Genomic DNA, 17,044 nt, shown 5'->3' on the forward strand with positions numbered 1-17,044 from the left:
GTTGCACTTGCGTCGAGCTGTTCTCCTGGATAAGGGCTAAAAGAAAACTGGGAGGGAATTAATTAGGTGAGTTTCTTCTTCTTGATGTGAACACCGGGCTAAAGCGCGCAGGGTCCGGGCTGACGTCAGAGAGGCGCGCCTTAAAACCAAAGAGCGCATCACGGAGAGATGCATGGTTTGATCACACACTCTCTGCTTTGGATTGTACGATAGCAGGAACACTGTTAAGGCTTCAGTATCTAAGCGAATGAAGAGAAACTGCAAGGGGAAAGCCGGGAAGTTACTTTTAAACTCGGTTCATCGCGGTGCGTAAAATGAAAGTGGTGCGTAAATGTATGCGTGCCTCTAATTGGATACGGTGGTAGATAATATCCAAATTTTACTAACTAGAAAGTTTGGCTGGTAAACTAGCTCTGAACTAGTGCCAGAGGGAAAAGTCTACCTTTGGCACGGATGCTGTTGGATGTCTGCGCTCCTGCTTTTGCCTATTTGATCTCATTTGAGCCATGGCTTACTCTCAGTTGGGATACTCCTACTCCACTACACCGCAGGTATGATACATATTATAAGCATGTTTTTTGTCGTTTAACTTGTTGAGTTATATCTGACATTAATGGGATTGATAACCTGATCTAAATACGAGGAATGGTTCATAGACAACTCACAGAATAGCCATTCACACGCCTTTCGACTCTTTTTTTTCTTTACAAGATATGACCTCTAGCATAGTTGCAGTTCTTTCCTGTACACGTTTTAATTGTTTTTTTCAAGAATTAACTGAAATTATAACATGTCGTGTTATAATTTCAATAACATAACGTTAACATTGTAGATGTAAAACAGCAAAATGTAAAAAGGTTTTTGTAGTGTAAACTAAAAGTTTGTTGATTTTTTTTTTTTAAGTTTTAGTTTGGAAGAATTTTTTTTGAAAAAAAATCTTTCTCAGTGAAGATCCTGTCTGACAAATTAAGTTAATCTGACAATTCTCCTCTTATCTCAAAGTTTCTGATGGGCTCCAGCCCCCTGTCCGGTTGTCTGGAGCCAGGAACGACTGCGTCCCACCCGGTGCTTCGCTCCCCGGGCCACCAGCTCACCACTGGCACCGGCATCGGTGTCTACAGCGGCCCTTATCCAAAGAGCCAAGGTTACTACAACACCTGCACCAGTGATGCCACCGCTCTCTATTCCAGAGTGAGTTTCACCTATCATTTATAGTTTATTCTTATTCTTATTCTTTTGAATTCATTTAAAAATGCGCAATTGCGCAGATGTCATTAATGACGTATGAGGGATGAAAGGAAGAAAATGTTTTATTTTTTAAAGAATTTTTCCAGGATCATAAATCATTACCTGAGATAGAGGAAAAACACTTCACAACAAATAAAGTCACTTTCTGGCTAAAAACCACTCTTGAGTACAGAGTACACGCTTATGAAAATACTTTGAAGTATTTTATAGTTTGATTAGACAGAATGTACACTAATGTTACATATTTTCCAATATTTGCAGGGACCACTTGAACCCAAAGACAGAGCTGCCTCTGTGCATGTGGGGACATCTCAGACTCCTGCCTACTATCCTTATGATTACACATTTGGACAATATCCTTATGACAGATATGGGTAAGTCAAAGTCTGTGGTTTGGCTAATAACTGCTTCTATTGCCTTTAAATCAAACATTATTTTCTAAAATCAAAACTGTAATATCATATTATCAGACATTCTCCCCTTAGGACTGCTGACTCTGATGAAAATGTTATAGTGTTTCTCTTACAAGTTCACAGTGACCATAATGATGATCGTCAATGTCTTGGCATCAATACATACACACTATACACAATAATATCCTTAGTGGGACTTAGTTTCTGGGACTGGTACAGGTTATGCAGTGTGGTTTTATTGTAGCCTATGTGGTATGTGTTGTCTCCTAAAGCATCATTAAAAGGTTTTCAGGATTTCAAAAGTCAAAAGTTCCTCTTATTTCTATAAAATTACGAATGTATTTATAGCAAATGTCTTCTTATTATTTCTAGAGAAATAGTAACGTAATAATGAATGTCACTATTTTTTTCAGGTATTCCTCCTCTGATGGAGCATCGCGTCGTAAAAATGCCACCCGTGAGACGACGGGTACCTTGAAAGCCTGGCTGCAGGAGCACCAGAAGAACCCCTACCCAACTAAAGGAGAGAAGATAATGCTTGCTATCATCACCAGGATGACCCTTACACAAGTAGGTCTTAAGTGAAATATTGAAGATTTAAGGGCACTTTTTATAAGTTTAGTTGTCCGATAATGGGTATATGTCCTATATCTGCACCTTAATATTTTTTTTCCCTTTGTCCTATTTTGTTTCTTTCTCCCTTAATTACTGTATAACTTCTTTCCTTTTCCTATACCTATGGTTTTATTTTCCTTTCTGACTTCCATTCCTTCTCTCCCTCAGGTGTCAACGTGGTTTGCGAATGCCCGCAGGAGGCTGAAGAAGGAGAACAAGGTGACGTGGTCACCGCGAGCTTGTAAAAGCTCTGACGACCGAGGCTGTGATGACGACAGTGATGAGGCAGAGAAGCCACTTAAAAATGACAAAGAGCTTCCTGGTAAGCGGGACCCAATCCCTATGTGCTTGGCCTAAATCAGCTATTTGTAGAAAGTTTCATTAGCATACTCAGAGTTTTCTGCATCATTCCTCAGATCAACCTTGTGCAGACCTGCAGAGTGATCTTGAAGACTTCGACCTACTGGAGTCTGATGCTTCTGACTGTGAACCAAAGCCACAGTTTCTACCAGAGGACAATGACGCAAACCCAAGCACAAACATCCCACATGGGCATCTCATACACAACCCAGACTCACTGCATGGTACAGAGAGATTGACTCCTGACTGCCCCAAACTCACATCGGTCCAAGACCAAAACAGCGCCTTTTATCCTAATCCAGATGTCCGAAACTCTGACACCAAGCCAAAAATCTGGTCAATCGCTCACACTGCTGTGTCTTTGGATCCCAGCTTGCAGCTAGAATACCCTCCCTGTATGTTGTCGTCGACAAGGTCCTCATCTCCTGGGTATCCATCAAACATGGCGCTAACCAAGGTAGACACGGAACAGGATTCACCAGTCACCACTCTCAGAGAATGGGTGGACGGAGTTTTCCATGGCCCCCCTTTTCAACAGCCCAAACCAGCTACATTGTGGAAAGGCTTAAATGAAGCCATGATAGAAAGCAGAACACCAGGACAATCCTTTGTTAGGTCTACGACATCTTTGTAGTGCAACCAGGCACCATAAGTGGTGTTTTTCATAGACTGCTGGACTTAAAACATAAAGTATATATTTTGTTGTTGTGACTTGATAATTGACTGTTCACTAAGCTCCGCCCTCCTTTGGTTACTGTTGCTAAGGTGGGAAATTTATCAGTCTGTATTTTTAGTAATTTTTTAAACAATGGGTCTTTCATTTCAGTCAGGTACATAAAAACAGGTTTCTCATTTCTAGCAAACAACAGTTGATTTTGCCATCTGTATCGACAACTATTTGTAGCAGATTTTATTAGTTTTAGTTAGCCTGCAAATTAATGTTAATTAATTGATTTAAAACATACCAATTTACTTTTTAATATTTCTAGCTGACTCATTTTGAATGAGAATCCTCTAAAAGGGGTCTTAACTATGCACTTAATGACTATATGCATATTATTGTGATAAAAGACTGAGACTAAAGCCTCATGTCCCACGCAGCATAAGTCAGCATCCCCACCAGTTATAAAAGATGTGCAGGCTTTTAGGAGGAGGACATGTGTGGAAAATGTATTGCTATCTTTGTATGTTGGCTGGGATTACTGGAGTGTAAATTTCTCCGAACCCAATGAAGGGCAGGACAGAGCTGCTAACATTAAACCAAACTCTGATAGCATCCTGGACCAGCTTCCACACAGTGGATGTGCTTTTCATGAACAGGGCGTTTTGTAATGTAACATTAAAACCCTAAAAATTCATGTATGTTATTTATGCTCCTTGGGTTTGGAAGCATTATCAGCTTCTGTCAGGAGTAAACTAGTTAGCTGGACATTTTAACGATTATAGCTCAAATTGGAATTGGTTAACGCACCATTTAATCTATTCCTTAAATGTTTCTCTTGGGTATTTGGTTTTGGAACGACTTTGATACAATCTCTGAAGTCTTCAAATGTCAACATCGTTTTTTACTGCTGTCCCATGTGCATCGCTTCATCAACATGTGGGGAAGTCTAAAGCTTGAAAGGCATGCCATGTCTAGTTATGGAAGCGAGGATCGGACAATTGTTCGGGGTAGGGGTTTAGCAAACAGTCAATTGACAATGTATGATCCTACTTTTGCATTTTGATAGGCCCTAACTCTCTTGGGCCCCATTAATGGTCAAATGTCTACAAACTGTCACCACACACTTCCCTGCAGTAAGGTTGTACGGTTCTCACACATGAAAAATATACAATATTGTACACTTGCACTATAGCCTGCACACGCACTGAGTCACAGAAATAAAAGGTGTATTCCGTAGCATGGCAAAGTTCTCTGAGTGTGCCCTTATATTAGCTGTCCATTGTGCTGAAACCTCTCGTGATATCAGTGTAGATGATGTAAATCCAGTTCAGGAATAGTGGAATATACCTATGCAGTCTTGAATGTGTATGCGAGTGTTTATATGCGTGTGCGTGTGTGTGTGTGTGTTTTGAGGGAGTGAAAGGGGGGAAGTGGATGGTATTCAGCCGTGACTAATGGAAACACACAGAGGAGGGTGCTGCTAAATTGTTAAATCGATGCCACTTCCACCCCGGCTCCAGATATAGCTGCAATCAGTGATGCGTCCCTTTTCATTAGGCGGCTCTTGACTTTGTCAACCTGGGACTGCAAGAAATTCCGCCACTTGCAAAATGCTTCATAAAACTTCTTAAGTAATTTTAAGTGAGTGTCATTCTAGGCTCATTGACATATCTTCATCCACTTCGGTGAGTTTGAAATACAACCAATAATAATAAGAAACCTAACAGAAATAGAGAAATAATGCTTGCATCATTAGCCTTAAATGGTTTATAAAAAATACATTTTCATCGGCTTCAATTATTAAAGAAATGTTGACAAATTTGGCACTCGCACCATTACAAAGCAACACTTTCTAAAACAAAGGACAACAAGAAGAAGTGAGAAGTTTTTTTTCCTTCTTCACCGTCTTTCTCCTCCTGTTTTCGATTTAGGAACAGTGATAAAGTATTTATCAGAACAGAGGAGGGATCTGCCCAGGCTTTGTATGGAATTAACCATTTCAGATTAAATAATTCAGGATGAATTCAACCGAGAATTTCATTCTCTTTCTGCCTCATGAATAAGTAAGTTTTGAGATGATAAATAATGACATCTGACTTCTTATTTTTGTAAAGTTTTCTTTCTTCCACTTGCTGTCACACAGGATCTCATTGTGGTAGGCTGCAAATATATCTTTTATATTTTTGCCCACTTTTTTTTTTGCCCTTTACAAATAATACAACTGCTTCCTTTTTAGAAAATCTTGAGTTGAATTTGACTTCAAAAGGAGAAAATGCAGAACTCGTAAAGGATACTGAATGGCAGTCCGATAAGAGGTTGACCCAGTGCTGAGTGGGGTTAAGAGATATAAGGTTATACTTGTTCTCACCTTCAGCTGTTTGTGACATGACGTCTCTTGAGCCTAAAGCATGAGGGAATATGCACAAGTACATATATACACATTAGCATCGACAGTGTTCTTTGATATTGGAGTCAGATCATTTCATTAAGTTTTTAATGAAGAATTTTCTTAATTTTCATCAATCTGTGTCTTTCTAGTTTTTCTAAATAACATTTATTTTAAGAGAATTCCTCAATCCATAGAAATCAGTGAAAAAAGGCTTCCCAAGCGGGTCATTGAAAAAAAGGAGTGAAATGCATAAAAGCAAGAGGATGTAATATTCTCAATATGTGCATGAATACAGGCACTAAATGGCATGAAGAACACAGAACAGCCTTGGATCTGCAGCTACTGAAGAGAATCCCTAAAACTTGAAAACATGTATTATCAAATCTTGCAACTATTTCAATCCATCAAAATTTTGACTTAATCAATGATCGATGAAATTATTTGCTTAGAGTCACATTTTAAAGTGAGATCAGGCTTAGCTGGGACTTTAAACCTGCAAAAGTGAAGTGATGGAAGCAGAAAAAAGCTCGACACACTGGCACAACACCTTTTAAGTTGACATGGGCAAACTTGTTTGCAAGCAGACCGACAGACAACTAAGACACAGAGCAACATTAGCAATCATTCGTACTGAGCAATAGTTTGGATTTGTATGCAATATTTTCGACACGTTCACAGGAAGTACTTCTGATGTGTATTTTTGATTCATGTATTGAATTACGCACAACTGAACAATTCAGGCAAGCCTTCTGCAGCCAAAACAACCCTATGAGAGCTGTGGGACTCAATCAAAGACCAATATAGCTATATGAGCTGAAAGATGCTTAAATGTTCCATTGAGCTGAGAGGAACTACAGAGTTTGTAGTACCATCAATATGAGCAACATATTTCACATAATCAGGTGGCCCATTGTTAGTATAAAGGGTTCAATCCCTTACTTTTGAGTAAGAGACACTATCCATCCACAAATAATATTGTTTTCCACTTACAGAAAGTATAGCTGTATTAAGCCATACTTTTAATTGCAGTACAAAATACAGTCAAAACTACACATAGACCAAATTTTTGGCTATCAAAAATTCCATGTTAGATTTACCCTCCATCGTCTCTCTCACTTCCACCTTTCACACCTTCTAAGTTTCTCTGCTGACCTCTCACACTTTTCTCCCCTTACGACTCCCAGCCATCCCTTCCCCTCTCTCTCCTCAATCTTTTCCTTCCCTAACCCACATCCCTCTCTCATTCCTCATGCTGCATACCCCTCCTCCCCCCTTTTCTCTCTCTTACTCGTCTCACCTCACCTCTGTCTGTTCTAGACACACAGGCGAGCCACTCAACAGCCAGTCTGACACGAAGGCCTGTTCCCTGGGCCATATAATGTGATTAAGCCACAGTGACTTGCTGTACAGGTCGGGGGAATGTTAGACCCGCTGTTTATTTGTCTGGCTCACACCACCAGCAGTTATTTGCCCCTTTGAGTCTTGTGAGAGAATTGATATAGAGGTGAAAGGCAAAGAACTTTTTTCCCACCCAGAATGATGAAGGTTTTTCTTTGAATTAGATTTACATTTTGACTCATTCCTATTCTCTTATTCTGTGCACTGTGACCCCTTTTTCTGAGTCGTGTCTACTTGTTTCAGTTGGAATGCCCACACAGGAAAGTATTGACAACTTCAAATTACTCCTCTCTGCCCCTTCCGTCTGACACCTATTTCCTTTCAACACTGTCTGTGTCTCTGTCGCATACCCAAACACACACACATACTGGTATACTTATACACACAGTTCTAAGTCTCTCGCGTCTTGTCACACACACTTTGGTTTTCCGGGGCTATCAAAGTGCTGAGTGCAAACTCTCTCCTCCAAAAACTGTCACATGTCGCCAGAGGTGTCTCGCTCCCTGTGGTAACCCTCTGAACCCTCTGGCACAAGAACAAGTCATTATTTCCATGGTAAAGGTCAGAAGCTCTGTCACCTGACTCTAAAGTGGAGCTGAGTGGAGTCGCCTCGAGACAATGACCAAAGGTCAGTTTTCTGTTTTGCCTCCAAGTACAGTAAGTATAGATTTGAGGACGACGGGCTGCTCCCAGATCTGCCTAAAGCCCCCTCTGGTCCCACTGGCTTCCAGACATGGAGGTTCAGATAATTGGCTGCAGGGAGCTTCATAATGAGCCTGAGGGTTTGTAATATGACACATCTTCAAGGAGAAATATTTTAATGGGGCAATTACAGCAACAAGGAGGATGTTTTGTGTAGACTGACTGATTGTTGTGGAGGGGCGCTGTGTTAAGGAATTCAATGGCATTTAACTCCATTATCTATCGGAGAGATTTTCAATATGAATACGGCCTCATTTGAGCTTATCTTTGTCTGAATGGTCTGACCTAATAGCACAGGTTGCATTATGCTTAAGAGTTGTATTTGCAATTATTATCTAATATTATGCAGAAAGGAAGTGGATAACTGGATGTAGCCATGGACTCATCTGGTGATTTGACAGTTCAAGGTTGAACCCATGAATGAGATCGTCTTCAAATTGGTTCGGTCTGCCTTCATAAACTGGAGTTACTTGACATATATGATGTTAAAGAATATTCTATTATGCCGGCTGATGCATTTAAGAACGGTGAATAATTAAATAGTGCAGTTGAATCCGGCACAAAACATAGCGCTGTTTAATGCAGCACGATTCATATGCTCAGTTTCATCTGAAGATTTTGCCCCTGGCAATGCCTACAACTCAACCAACCACCACTTCTGAACCACCGACCGCAAGACCAACCAGTCAGCTCTCTGACACTGACCCGGCTTCCCTGCCTCATTTTAACAATGCACCTCTCTCCCCCTTCAATCATCCAAAGTGGTCTGACTATAGATGAGGTTAACTACAGCGTAAGCCTCACTTCCAGAAGTCACCAGGGCCAATTATATCAGCCTGACTACTCATACCCAAACTGAGCTCTATGGTGTGGAAAATGCAGTTCCACTGGCTGCATCACTGGGGACAGAACAGGCTAGTGCTGTCTGGAGCCTGAGCCAAGCGCAGGCCAATTTGGCATGCAGAGGTCTATGGAGAATAAGCCTGATGAAATATATATATGATCTTCTTCAAACATGTATTGTTCCGCGCTGCTGTGTCTTATCAGGCTGGCTCCCTCCTGATGTCTTCCAGGCTTGGCAGAGCGAGACTCTGCAGCGCAGATTGTGGGGGGGCCGATGCACAAGGAATGCTAAAGGTTCTCTCAGTGCTCCTTACAGTAAACAGCAGAGACGAGCCATATCTTGCCTACTTATTGATGAAAGCAAGTTCAAAGCACTGCTGTCTTGAGCAATCAGTTATTCATGCAGCCAAGAAATAAATCAGAGTCATGCAGACAACAGAAGAACAGATGACACAGGTGCACTGTAAGATTAATCAACTGTCTTACTGTGGTTCAAACCAATTTAAAGTTTTACCATGAACAGACCTTCTGGTGTCATAAAAACAGATAGCTTTGGTCTGTTTAATGGGAAATAAAGTCTGAAACTTGGCTTTCACTGCTTTACCAAAGTACATTGCCTTATCTTTGTGCTCTCAGACCAAACACATCTGCAGGACACTGCTGACATCTGCTGGTCAGATTGTGGAACTGCATCTAAATAGTACACTAGTAGTAGTTATATTAAATGGGACATGAATCTCTACAAATCACACATCCTTAACAAAAATAACCCTCAAAAACATTTTTCACATATCTCAACTGATGATGGAAAATGCATATTTAAGCTCAGGACAACGTTATAAGTCTAATTGTTGCAATGTTTATTCCAACAGGCTTCAACAAAACAAATGCACCCTCAGAGAGACAGAGATAATTTATTAACCAATATGGCAATTTATACAGAGAAGCAAAGAAAGAGCAATTGTTTCAGTGGTGATGCTTCTGCTTGAATTGCAATCCACAGTAGCCACATGTGCCCACTTTTGTATCTTTATCCTGGAAAAAGAGAGAGAGAAAAAATAGGAGTTAGTATCTACATGATTTGTGACCTTTGCATGAATAAAATAAATGCATTACACAGATAATAAACCATAATTCATCAACACTTTATCTCAACTGATACAACTACAATTGATATCAGCGGGAACATTCTTACCCTAATTTTGCTATGAAAGTTTGAGTTCATGAATCCAGAAAATAGGTAAAAGATACATTTTCATGCATTTAAAGAAACAGTGTGTAGAATTGAGTGGATTTTATAGGTTGCAGAGTACAACCAGCTGAATTACCCCACCCTTCCCCTTCCATGTGTGTACGAAAACCTATGCTGGCCGTAAACCTTGTGAAAAATATACAAAAGTCCCTTTCTAGATTCAGTGTTTGGTTGGTCCACTGGGCTACAGCAGAAACATGACAGTGCAACATGCAGCCTACATGGAAGGTCTGCTCCCTACCTAGATATAGAGGGCTCAGAGTTCTGTTCTGCCAAATGCCACTAAGTATCATGGTTATTTTCACCCTATGTAGCTGCTCATTTTCTTAAAGGTTGTGTAAATGACAGTTTCCTATTAGAGTAACAGCATTTTCTAATTCCAGATGTCACTGATATTAATACTGCTTGGACTGAGGGGTTCTCCTGTATTTTTATGTCTCTATCTGACAGAATGGTTCTGTTGTGATCTGAACAACACAATTAAATCCACATAAACCTGGGAACATGCAAACTAATCTGATTCACAATAACAAACGTTTTGTCTGCTAGTAAACATCACTGACCATAATAAAGCACTATTTGCACTGATCAAATTTGACATTTTGACAAAAACAGGACACTTGTAATTATTTGAGAACTTTTATATCCGCAGACTCTTACCAGGTTGATATAGACTTTGGGGTGACCCAGGGCTCCTCCACCTCCATCACAGGACACCACTCTGGCCCCGATGTCACTCACTGGCTCCTCTGCCACCAACTTGATGGCAAAGTTCTTATTCACCTGCACACAAATAATTTGATTTCTGTAATTATCTCCTTAGTAAAATTTGGTAAAGTTCTATGTAAGTAGGTTTATACCGGAAGCAGATAAGGCTTTTTACAAACACTACAATGAGACTGTCAGGTTGTGCATTCATGATGTTTTGTTGGTTATAGGCTATCTCTCATGTGTACCAGTGATTCATTCATTTGGCATAATATTCATTTTGATTAAGCAGTGCTTAAGGAAGGTTTTCAGCATACAAATACACTTGTTTTTAATGTAATGTTTGTTGTAATGTTTCATGGTGAAATGAGAAAAATACACGATATTCGATCAAGCTTGTGATATCTAACAAGATTTCAACATTAGTTAATACAATTCAGAAAGGTAGCCAACACAGGTTATTTTTTCAAATACTACTGTCATGTTGTGCTTAAATGATGTTTTGATCACTTAGGCTATCACTTAAGTGTACCACTGCTTCAATGTTTGGGCAAAGATACAGATTTAAAATGGGTTAAGTAGTGAGCATGTGAACTTGTTTTAAAGGTCACATTTGTGTTTAATACATAATAGTTGAAGAACATGGTGAAGAGAAGAAAACATGGATTTTAGAACAAAATGTTGGTGTTTGACGAGATTTCAACATTTGTCTGATACAGTACAGAAGTGTGCAAATTCGAGGTCATCAGCATTGGTGAATGGCTCTCAACACTGGTGATGCACACTCCCAGCCTAGTTTTTAAATTCTTGAGAATATGTTTTAATGTAATGTTACTTACCTCTTTCTGTCTGCCAACGAATCTGGCTCTCCTGGGATCCTTTTCATCATACACCTGAATACAGAAAACACGTATAAGTTACAAACTGGAGAAGGTAAACCGTGACTATAACATTCACCTGTTTGCTAATGCTATAAAGATGCATTTATGGTTGTGTTTTAAAGCTGTGACAAGAAGCAGACACACTTCTTACACACACAAACTGTACAGTATAATGTATAAAGGAATGTAATTTAAGGGGTTGTCCGATAATGGATTTACAGGTGCATCTACTAGCGACACAAACACAAGGCTATGGATTAGCTAACGCTAGGCCACCCAATAACACGCATAGAAAAGATAAAAGAAAGGCTTTAAACGTACCTGGCCAGTGTGAGTGATGACCTCTCCGGTGCTGGACACATCTAAACTGTAGCGACGAGCAGGTACAGCAGATAACCTCAAAGGTGAAACAAGCACCTTAACATTTTTACTGAAGGACAGAACTCTGCCCGCTACGGCCGCCATGTTTGCACCAGCCTGTCTGGACTTCCGAGCTTGCCTGATACATTTATATCAGTACCCTGAGTTTTGCCTGTCAGGTTCAACGTTCAACGGCAGTGTACCAACTCCAACAAGGTTTTCACTCAAATTTATGTGTTTGGGTTTAAGTTATAACTTAGTTATGCTCAAAATTCAGCCATGTTGGAGTCAGGATTTAATAATGGTGAGTGAAGCAGGATTTGAAAGAAATCACAGGGAGAGAAAAATGACTTGCAGGCAAAATTCAGGGCAACACTTTTCCTGTCAATTTATAGCTGTCGTATCCTCGCTAGCAAGAGGTAGCATCACGGTCGCGTTGTGGTGAATAAAACGCGACATTCAGGGGTCGGAACCCCTGTTTTGAGTCTTCAAGGAATCTCTGAAAGGTTTGTTCACATTGTTTGAGTTTGTGTCAATACCGTGTTTCACTGGGGACTTAGGTTAGGGCTGTGTTCATGTTTGGTAATGAAGCTAGCAGGTCAACTCTGACATGCTCGTCTCCTCTGCATGTTGCACAGCCGTGATGCAGTGTCACCGGGCCGTGCTGTTTACATGTTATATTGCACTGGCTTTAAAGCATACCACTTTTTTTGGAAAAGGTTGCTCAATATGGTTCTATAATTTAGGGGTACAGTTTTCCGGTGCTCATTTTGCTCATTTAAAGTATTTATGAGCAGTATTCATAGTAAGTTAGGTTGTGCGGTATCTATTTTCCCCCATACCTTCCTGATATATTACGGTATACGGTATTTGCGTTTATTAAGAAAATAAACGTAAAAGCTGAGCTGCTGGTGATAGGAGTCAGTGTAGCGTGTATGATACAGTATTGTTTAGAAATGATGCGCAAATATTTTTAAATATCTGCACCCACCCAACCCCTTATGTAAATCAGTCCACACTGCCCAACCTGTAAGAATATCTCAGTCAACCACCCAAACCGACAGCTGCACAGAAAATACGTTATGAACGCTTAGATGGAGGAAGAAGAGAAAACTTAGTAGAGAAAACTCGTAACAGTGTCTTACCTGTTCATCTGGTACTACAGTGGAGAAACAGTTGAATAAATGTCAGGAACAAAGTTACTGAAGACCACTAGATGAATATTAGCTCAAATAAAGGGAAAGTCTAGCGAGGTTAATTCATCCCAAACAAAACAAGACACGACGAACTCATATTTTGGCTAAAGTTTTTAGCTCAGGTAAGAAGTTTGATTTACTTCTTCTGCACTCTTAACCTGTGTGGTCAATGAGTGAAAACACGGGACAGCGCCACCTAACTATTGCAACCCACAATGTGGCCAGAGGGTGGATTACATGATGCCTTTAGGTTCTCCTCGTAAACTCAAGCTTTACTCGGAGTCTTTATTTTTGAATAGTGTTGAATATCATACCCTCGCGATTTCTAAATACCCAGGGATACCGTAATACCGCCCAACCCTAACTGATACTACGGAATGTCAATGTATGGTAACTATGAGTATGCATGTTGATAATGAGGCAATATTTAGGCAGTTTTGTGTTCATGCAATAGTTAATTCAAATTAATTCAATGGATTCGATTCAAGGAGAGGAGAAAATGAGTTAAATTACCTTTTTCTGGGAAGAAAACATGAGACACATATGAGACTGTTATTAAAGCAGAGTAATCTTTAAATGTCATGTCTTGATTTTGGGTCGATTATGTATTTGCCCCTGGCAGGGGGAAAAAAAGTATAATAGAATGGTTAAGCAGGTTAATGCATTCAAGGTTAATATATCTTAGCCATGACAAATATGTTTAGAAACTATGTTTCATGCTACCTAGAAAAGTATAGAAATGCAACATTTAAGTTTCATGATGATATTGAAACATGTACTTCTTGTGAATGATCTGTTTCTGTCCATCTCTTCAGGCTTTGACATCATGGCGTCCCACCTGTTGAAGCACATGGGTACCTCCCTGGCCCAGATCAGCCGGTTAACTCAGACCTTCTCTTCACCTGCAGCTACTGCTTACAGATGTCTGCACACCCTCACCACAGCTCCCCGCACACTGCTGCTGACGTCGGCCAGGGTCAGCTCAATCCAGATTCCCTCTATTTGCTCCTCTGCTCAGTGTGGATCATCTCTGTTGGGACAGTGTGAGCACCTTCCCTCGATCCAGCCCTCTGCAGGAATGAAAACCAGGTCTGCCCTGAGAAGGCGCTGCAAAGACTGTTTCTTTGTCCGACGAAGGGGAAGCATGTTTGTGTACTGCAAGACAAATCCAAGACACAAGCAGAAGCAGGCCTGAAATGTCTCATGTTAAAGGAGTATGAAGAAAAATGTTTTGTGATTATGGAGATTTCTATTTACCTGAACTGTACTACAACAATAAATGGTTTTGTTGACATCCATCATAGCTCTTACTACTTCTGTTTCTCTCAGCAAAGATGCATCAAAATTGTGTGTGCTCAAAAATAGTGAAGAAATGATGAATCCTCTTATTTTTAACCTTAAGATAACTTTAGGAAATATATGTAGCACAAGAATTAAATAGTACCATACACAGTAATCCAATACACTGTCACTATCCAATTATAACCAAAGTAATCTCAATGAGATTAGAGCTTTGATTACCTAAAGTGATTAGAGCATTTATTAGTGCTGTCTACAGGATAACAATTTATAACTTCAGCCTTACATTTTATTGATTTTATCACATGTTATTCCATCATTCCGCCACATGGGGGAGCTTAAGTCTTTGATACAAAATACAGGAGTCAACCTGTATGGGTCCTTTTGAGGGCCTTGTGCTCTAACTACAGGTAACCATTAGATGTTGTCTCTTTTATCCTCTGGTTTCTACATATCAATCTTATCTGGGTCTTTTTAACAGTCACTCATTCACTATTCAGAATCTTGTAATGAAAGTGGTCTTTCCTGTGCATCTTAAAATATATGGTCGCCTTTTATATTTTTACTGAAAGACAGAGAAAGTTCAATTTACTCAACAGTATTGACATACTGTAACATGCAAACTGTGCAGCCATGGAAACCTGGCTGGTTTACGTAAAAGGTGTTTGGCAACAAACACAGACCTAACCTGCTTGAATAGGTTTCCTGAGGAGTAATATTTACTTAAAAAAGAACAACGGACAGCGAAACCTGACTTTTTGTACTACATTATTTCATTCAAATGTTTGTTTTACTGTCAGATAGCACAGATGTGGTTTGTTGCCTCTGGCATTTCAGGAAAGCATAGTCATGAATAAACTCATGTGTTAGTAAAATACTGTAAGATGTGGAGGACATCTTGAATAACAGACGTTCACTGAACCCTACAATAACAATGGTAGCATATACATTTTAGTATGCAGTTGATGAACAAGTCGGCCTCCGGATACAGTGTAGATCTACCATCTGTAGCTTTCAGAATCACATAATGAGGAGTTTCTGTCATCTGGAAAATAAAAGGGGGTAAAATTTGATGGGCGGATCAAAAAAAGAGGAAACTTGACTTCAAATACTGTGTGATACTGCAGGCCAATCACCCTAAACATCTCAAACATACATTCCATTGAGGGCTTCAGAACTCTTACTATGTGTGTGTGTGTCTGTGTGTGTGTGTATGTGTGTGTGTGTGTGTGTGTGTGTGTGTGTGTGTGATTGTCTCTTAGATAAGTTGACCCCACCCAAGCTTCACAAATGTCAATTTAAAAAAAAAAAAAGATAGGATGTATTCTCAAGTTGTAAAATGCAGCTAATTATTAATAGACTCATTAATTTACTATTCCTGTAGCCAAAGTGAAACACCCAAATGCAAGATTTAAATGAGTATTTTCACAGATAATAAACATGTTTATGTTGGGACTGAGCTCTTTCTTTTGTCAGGAAACCAGGTTTCCATATAGAGCACCTTATGTAAGAGTAAAATATACCTCAGAATAGAATAGAAGTGCTCCAATGAGCAATCTGTAGATGTGTAAACATAATCATACCTTTTCATACAATGTCTTTTGCATTTTCATTACACCGCGCGTGCAGCTATATATTGGTAGCGCACGCACGTGGAGAAAAAAACACTTTTCATCGGAATGTGGATTTTATTTTGAATCCTTCAACCGGAAGTCAAGGTATGTGCCCAGAGTGGTGTAGACAAACAGAGTTGCAACATCTCAGTTGACTATCAATCACCTGTTTGACAAGTCAAGATGTCAGACGCCCAGAACATGTTTCTTATTAAGCAATGATCATTTTACACTTATATTTTAAATATATTTAGGTAAGTTCACCTGTGATAGATTTAGCCTTATAGACCCTCTTTTACTACAACCTGTAAAATGTAAATATTTTGTAAATGGGGTACTAATGATTTTTTTTTCATTAATAAGTGAGGAATATAATTACACTAATTTGTATTAGTACAAATTTCACAATAATAGCACTACCAGGCTATGCAATAGTAGATTTGGTGGCATCAGGGACGGAGCTCCTCCTCAGCCTCTCTGTATTGGTCTCCAGGCAGCGATAACGCCTTCCTGATGGGAGCAGACAGACAAGACTGTTACTGGGGTGACTGAGCTCCCTGACAATTTTCTTGGCCTTTGATCTGCATCTCCTGAATGTCCTGCAGGTTAGAGAGGGTGGTTCTGATGGTCCGCTCAGCCAAGTGGACAACTCTCCTAAGGGCCAAGTAGTCTTGCTTGGTGCTGCTGCCCATCCAGGTGTTGACGCTACCACACAGGATGCTCTTGATTGGGCATGTGTAAAAGTTCCTACGCACTCTGAGAGGAAGCTTGAAGTCTCTCAGGCATCTGAAGTGATAGAGACACTGACTGGCTTTCTTTAACAAGGTGATAATGTGGTGGGACCAAGACAGGTCCTGAGTAATGATGACTCAGAGATATTTAAAGCTGTCCACCCTTTCAACCTGATCCCCACTTATCCTGGTGTTGAGGGTTAGGGAGTGGGCGAAGGTCCGAGTGGGCGAAGGTTGCGTGGAGCATGTATGTGTGCCTTTTTGGTCTTTCAACAATGAGACTGAGCACCCTGATGCAAAGAGGTCTCTTGAGGAGAACAGCATCAACCATCAGAGATGGGATCCAGGAGGCTGAGGCTCGGGCTGAGTCTC

The 17,044-nt window shown here is 40.1% G+C and overlaps 3 protein-coding genes across 3 annotated transcripts; 2 read left to right on the plus strand and 1 right to left on the minus strand.

The window, feature by feature from the left end:
• Positions 1-506: 506 nt before the first annotated feature.
• On the plus strand, positions 507-3,270 carry irx4b (iroquois homeobox 4b). Its single transcript, XM_062435457.1, has 6 exons — positions 507-551; positions 1,003-1,191; positions 1,510-1,622; positions 2,075-2,231; positions 2,445-2,598; positions 2,693-3,270. The coding sequence occupies exons 1-6, from the start codon at positions 507-509 to the stop codon at positions 3,268-3,270; spliced, it is 1,236 nt and encodes a 411-aa protein (XP_062291441.1).
• Positions 3,271-9,527: 6,257 nt separating this feature from the next.
• On the minus strand, positions 9,528-11,959 carry ndufs6 (NADH:ubiquinone oxidoreductase subunit S6). Its single transcript, XM_062436040.1, has 4 exons — positions 11,795-11,959; positions 11,432-11,485; positions 10,545-10,667; positions 9,528-9,667 (listed from the first exon to the last, which is right to left on the minus strand). The coding sequence occupies exons 1-4, from the start codon at positions 11,936-11,938 to the stop codon at positions 9,599-9,601; spliced, it is 390 nt and encodes a 129-aa protein (XP_062292024.1). The 5' UTR covers positions 11,939-11,959; the 3' UTR covers positions 9,528-9,598.
• A 231-nt stretch (positions 11,960-12,190) lies between these two features.
• On the plus strand, positions 12,191-14,328 carry mrpl36 (mitochondrial ribosomal protein L36). Its single transcript, XM_062436250.1, has 2 exons — positions 12,191-12,339; positions 13,845-14,328. Exon 2 carries the CDS (start codon positions 13,856-13,858, stop codon positions 14,222-14,224), a length of 369 nt encoding a protein of 122 aa, XP_062292234.1. The 5' UTR covers positions 12,191-12,339; positions 13,845-13,855; the 3' UTR covers positions 14,225-14,328.
• The last annotated feature ends 2,716 nt before the right edge of the window (positions 14,329-17,044 follow it).

Source organism: Scomber scombrus, chromosome 16 (genome assembly GCF_963691925.1).
Source record: "Scomber scombrus chromosome 16, fScoSco1.1, whole genome shotgun sequence".
NCBI lineage: Eukaryota > Metazoa > Chordata > Actinopteri > Scombriformes > Scombridae > Scomber > Scomber scombrus.

Excerpts from the sequence above, each read along its gene's own strand:
- irx4b (XM_062435457.1), top strand. The coding sequence starts at position 507 with ATGGCTTACTCTCAGTTGGGATACTCCTACTCCACTACACCGCAG. Across the intron at positions 552-1,002 it reads CCTACTCCACTACACCGCAG|TTTCTGATGGGCTCCAGCCC; the intron begins GTATGATACATA and ends CTTATCTCAAAG. Across the intron at positions 2,232-2,444 it reads CCAGGATGACCCTTACACAA|GTGTCAACGTGGTTTGCGAA; the intron begins GTAGGTCTTAAG and ends TCTCTCCCTCAG.
- ndufs6 (XM_062436040.1), bottom strand. The coding sequence starts at position 11,938 with ATGGCGGCCGTAGCGGGCAGAGTTCTGTCCTTCAGTAAAAATGTTAAG. Across the intron at positions 11,486-11,794 it reads TCATCACTCACACTGGCCAG|GTGTATGATGAAAAGGATCC; the intron begins GTACGTTTAAAG and ends TTCTGTATTCAG. Across the intron at positions 9,668-10,544 it reads CCAAAGTCTATATCAACCTG|GATAAAGATACAAAAGTGGG; the intron begins GTAAGAGTCTGC and ends CTCTTTTTCCAG.
- mrpl36 (XM_062436250.1), top strand. The coding sequence starts at position 13,856 with ATGGCGTCCCACCTGTTGAAGCACATGGGTACCTCCCTGGCCCAGATC.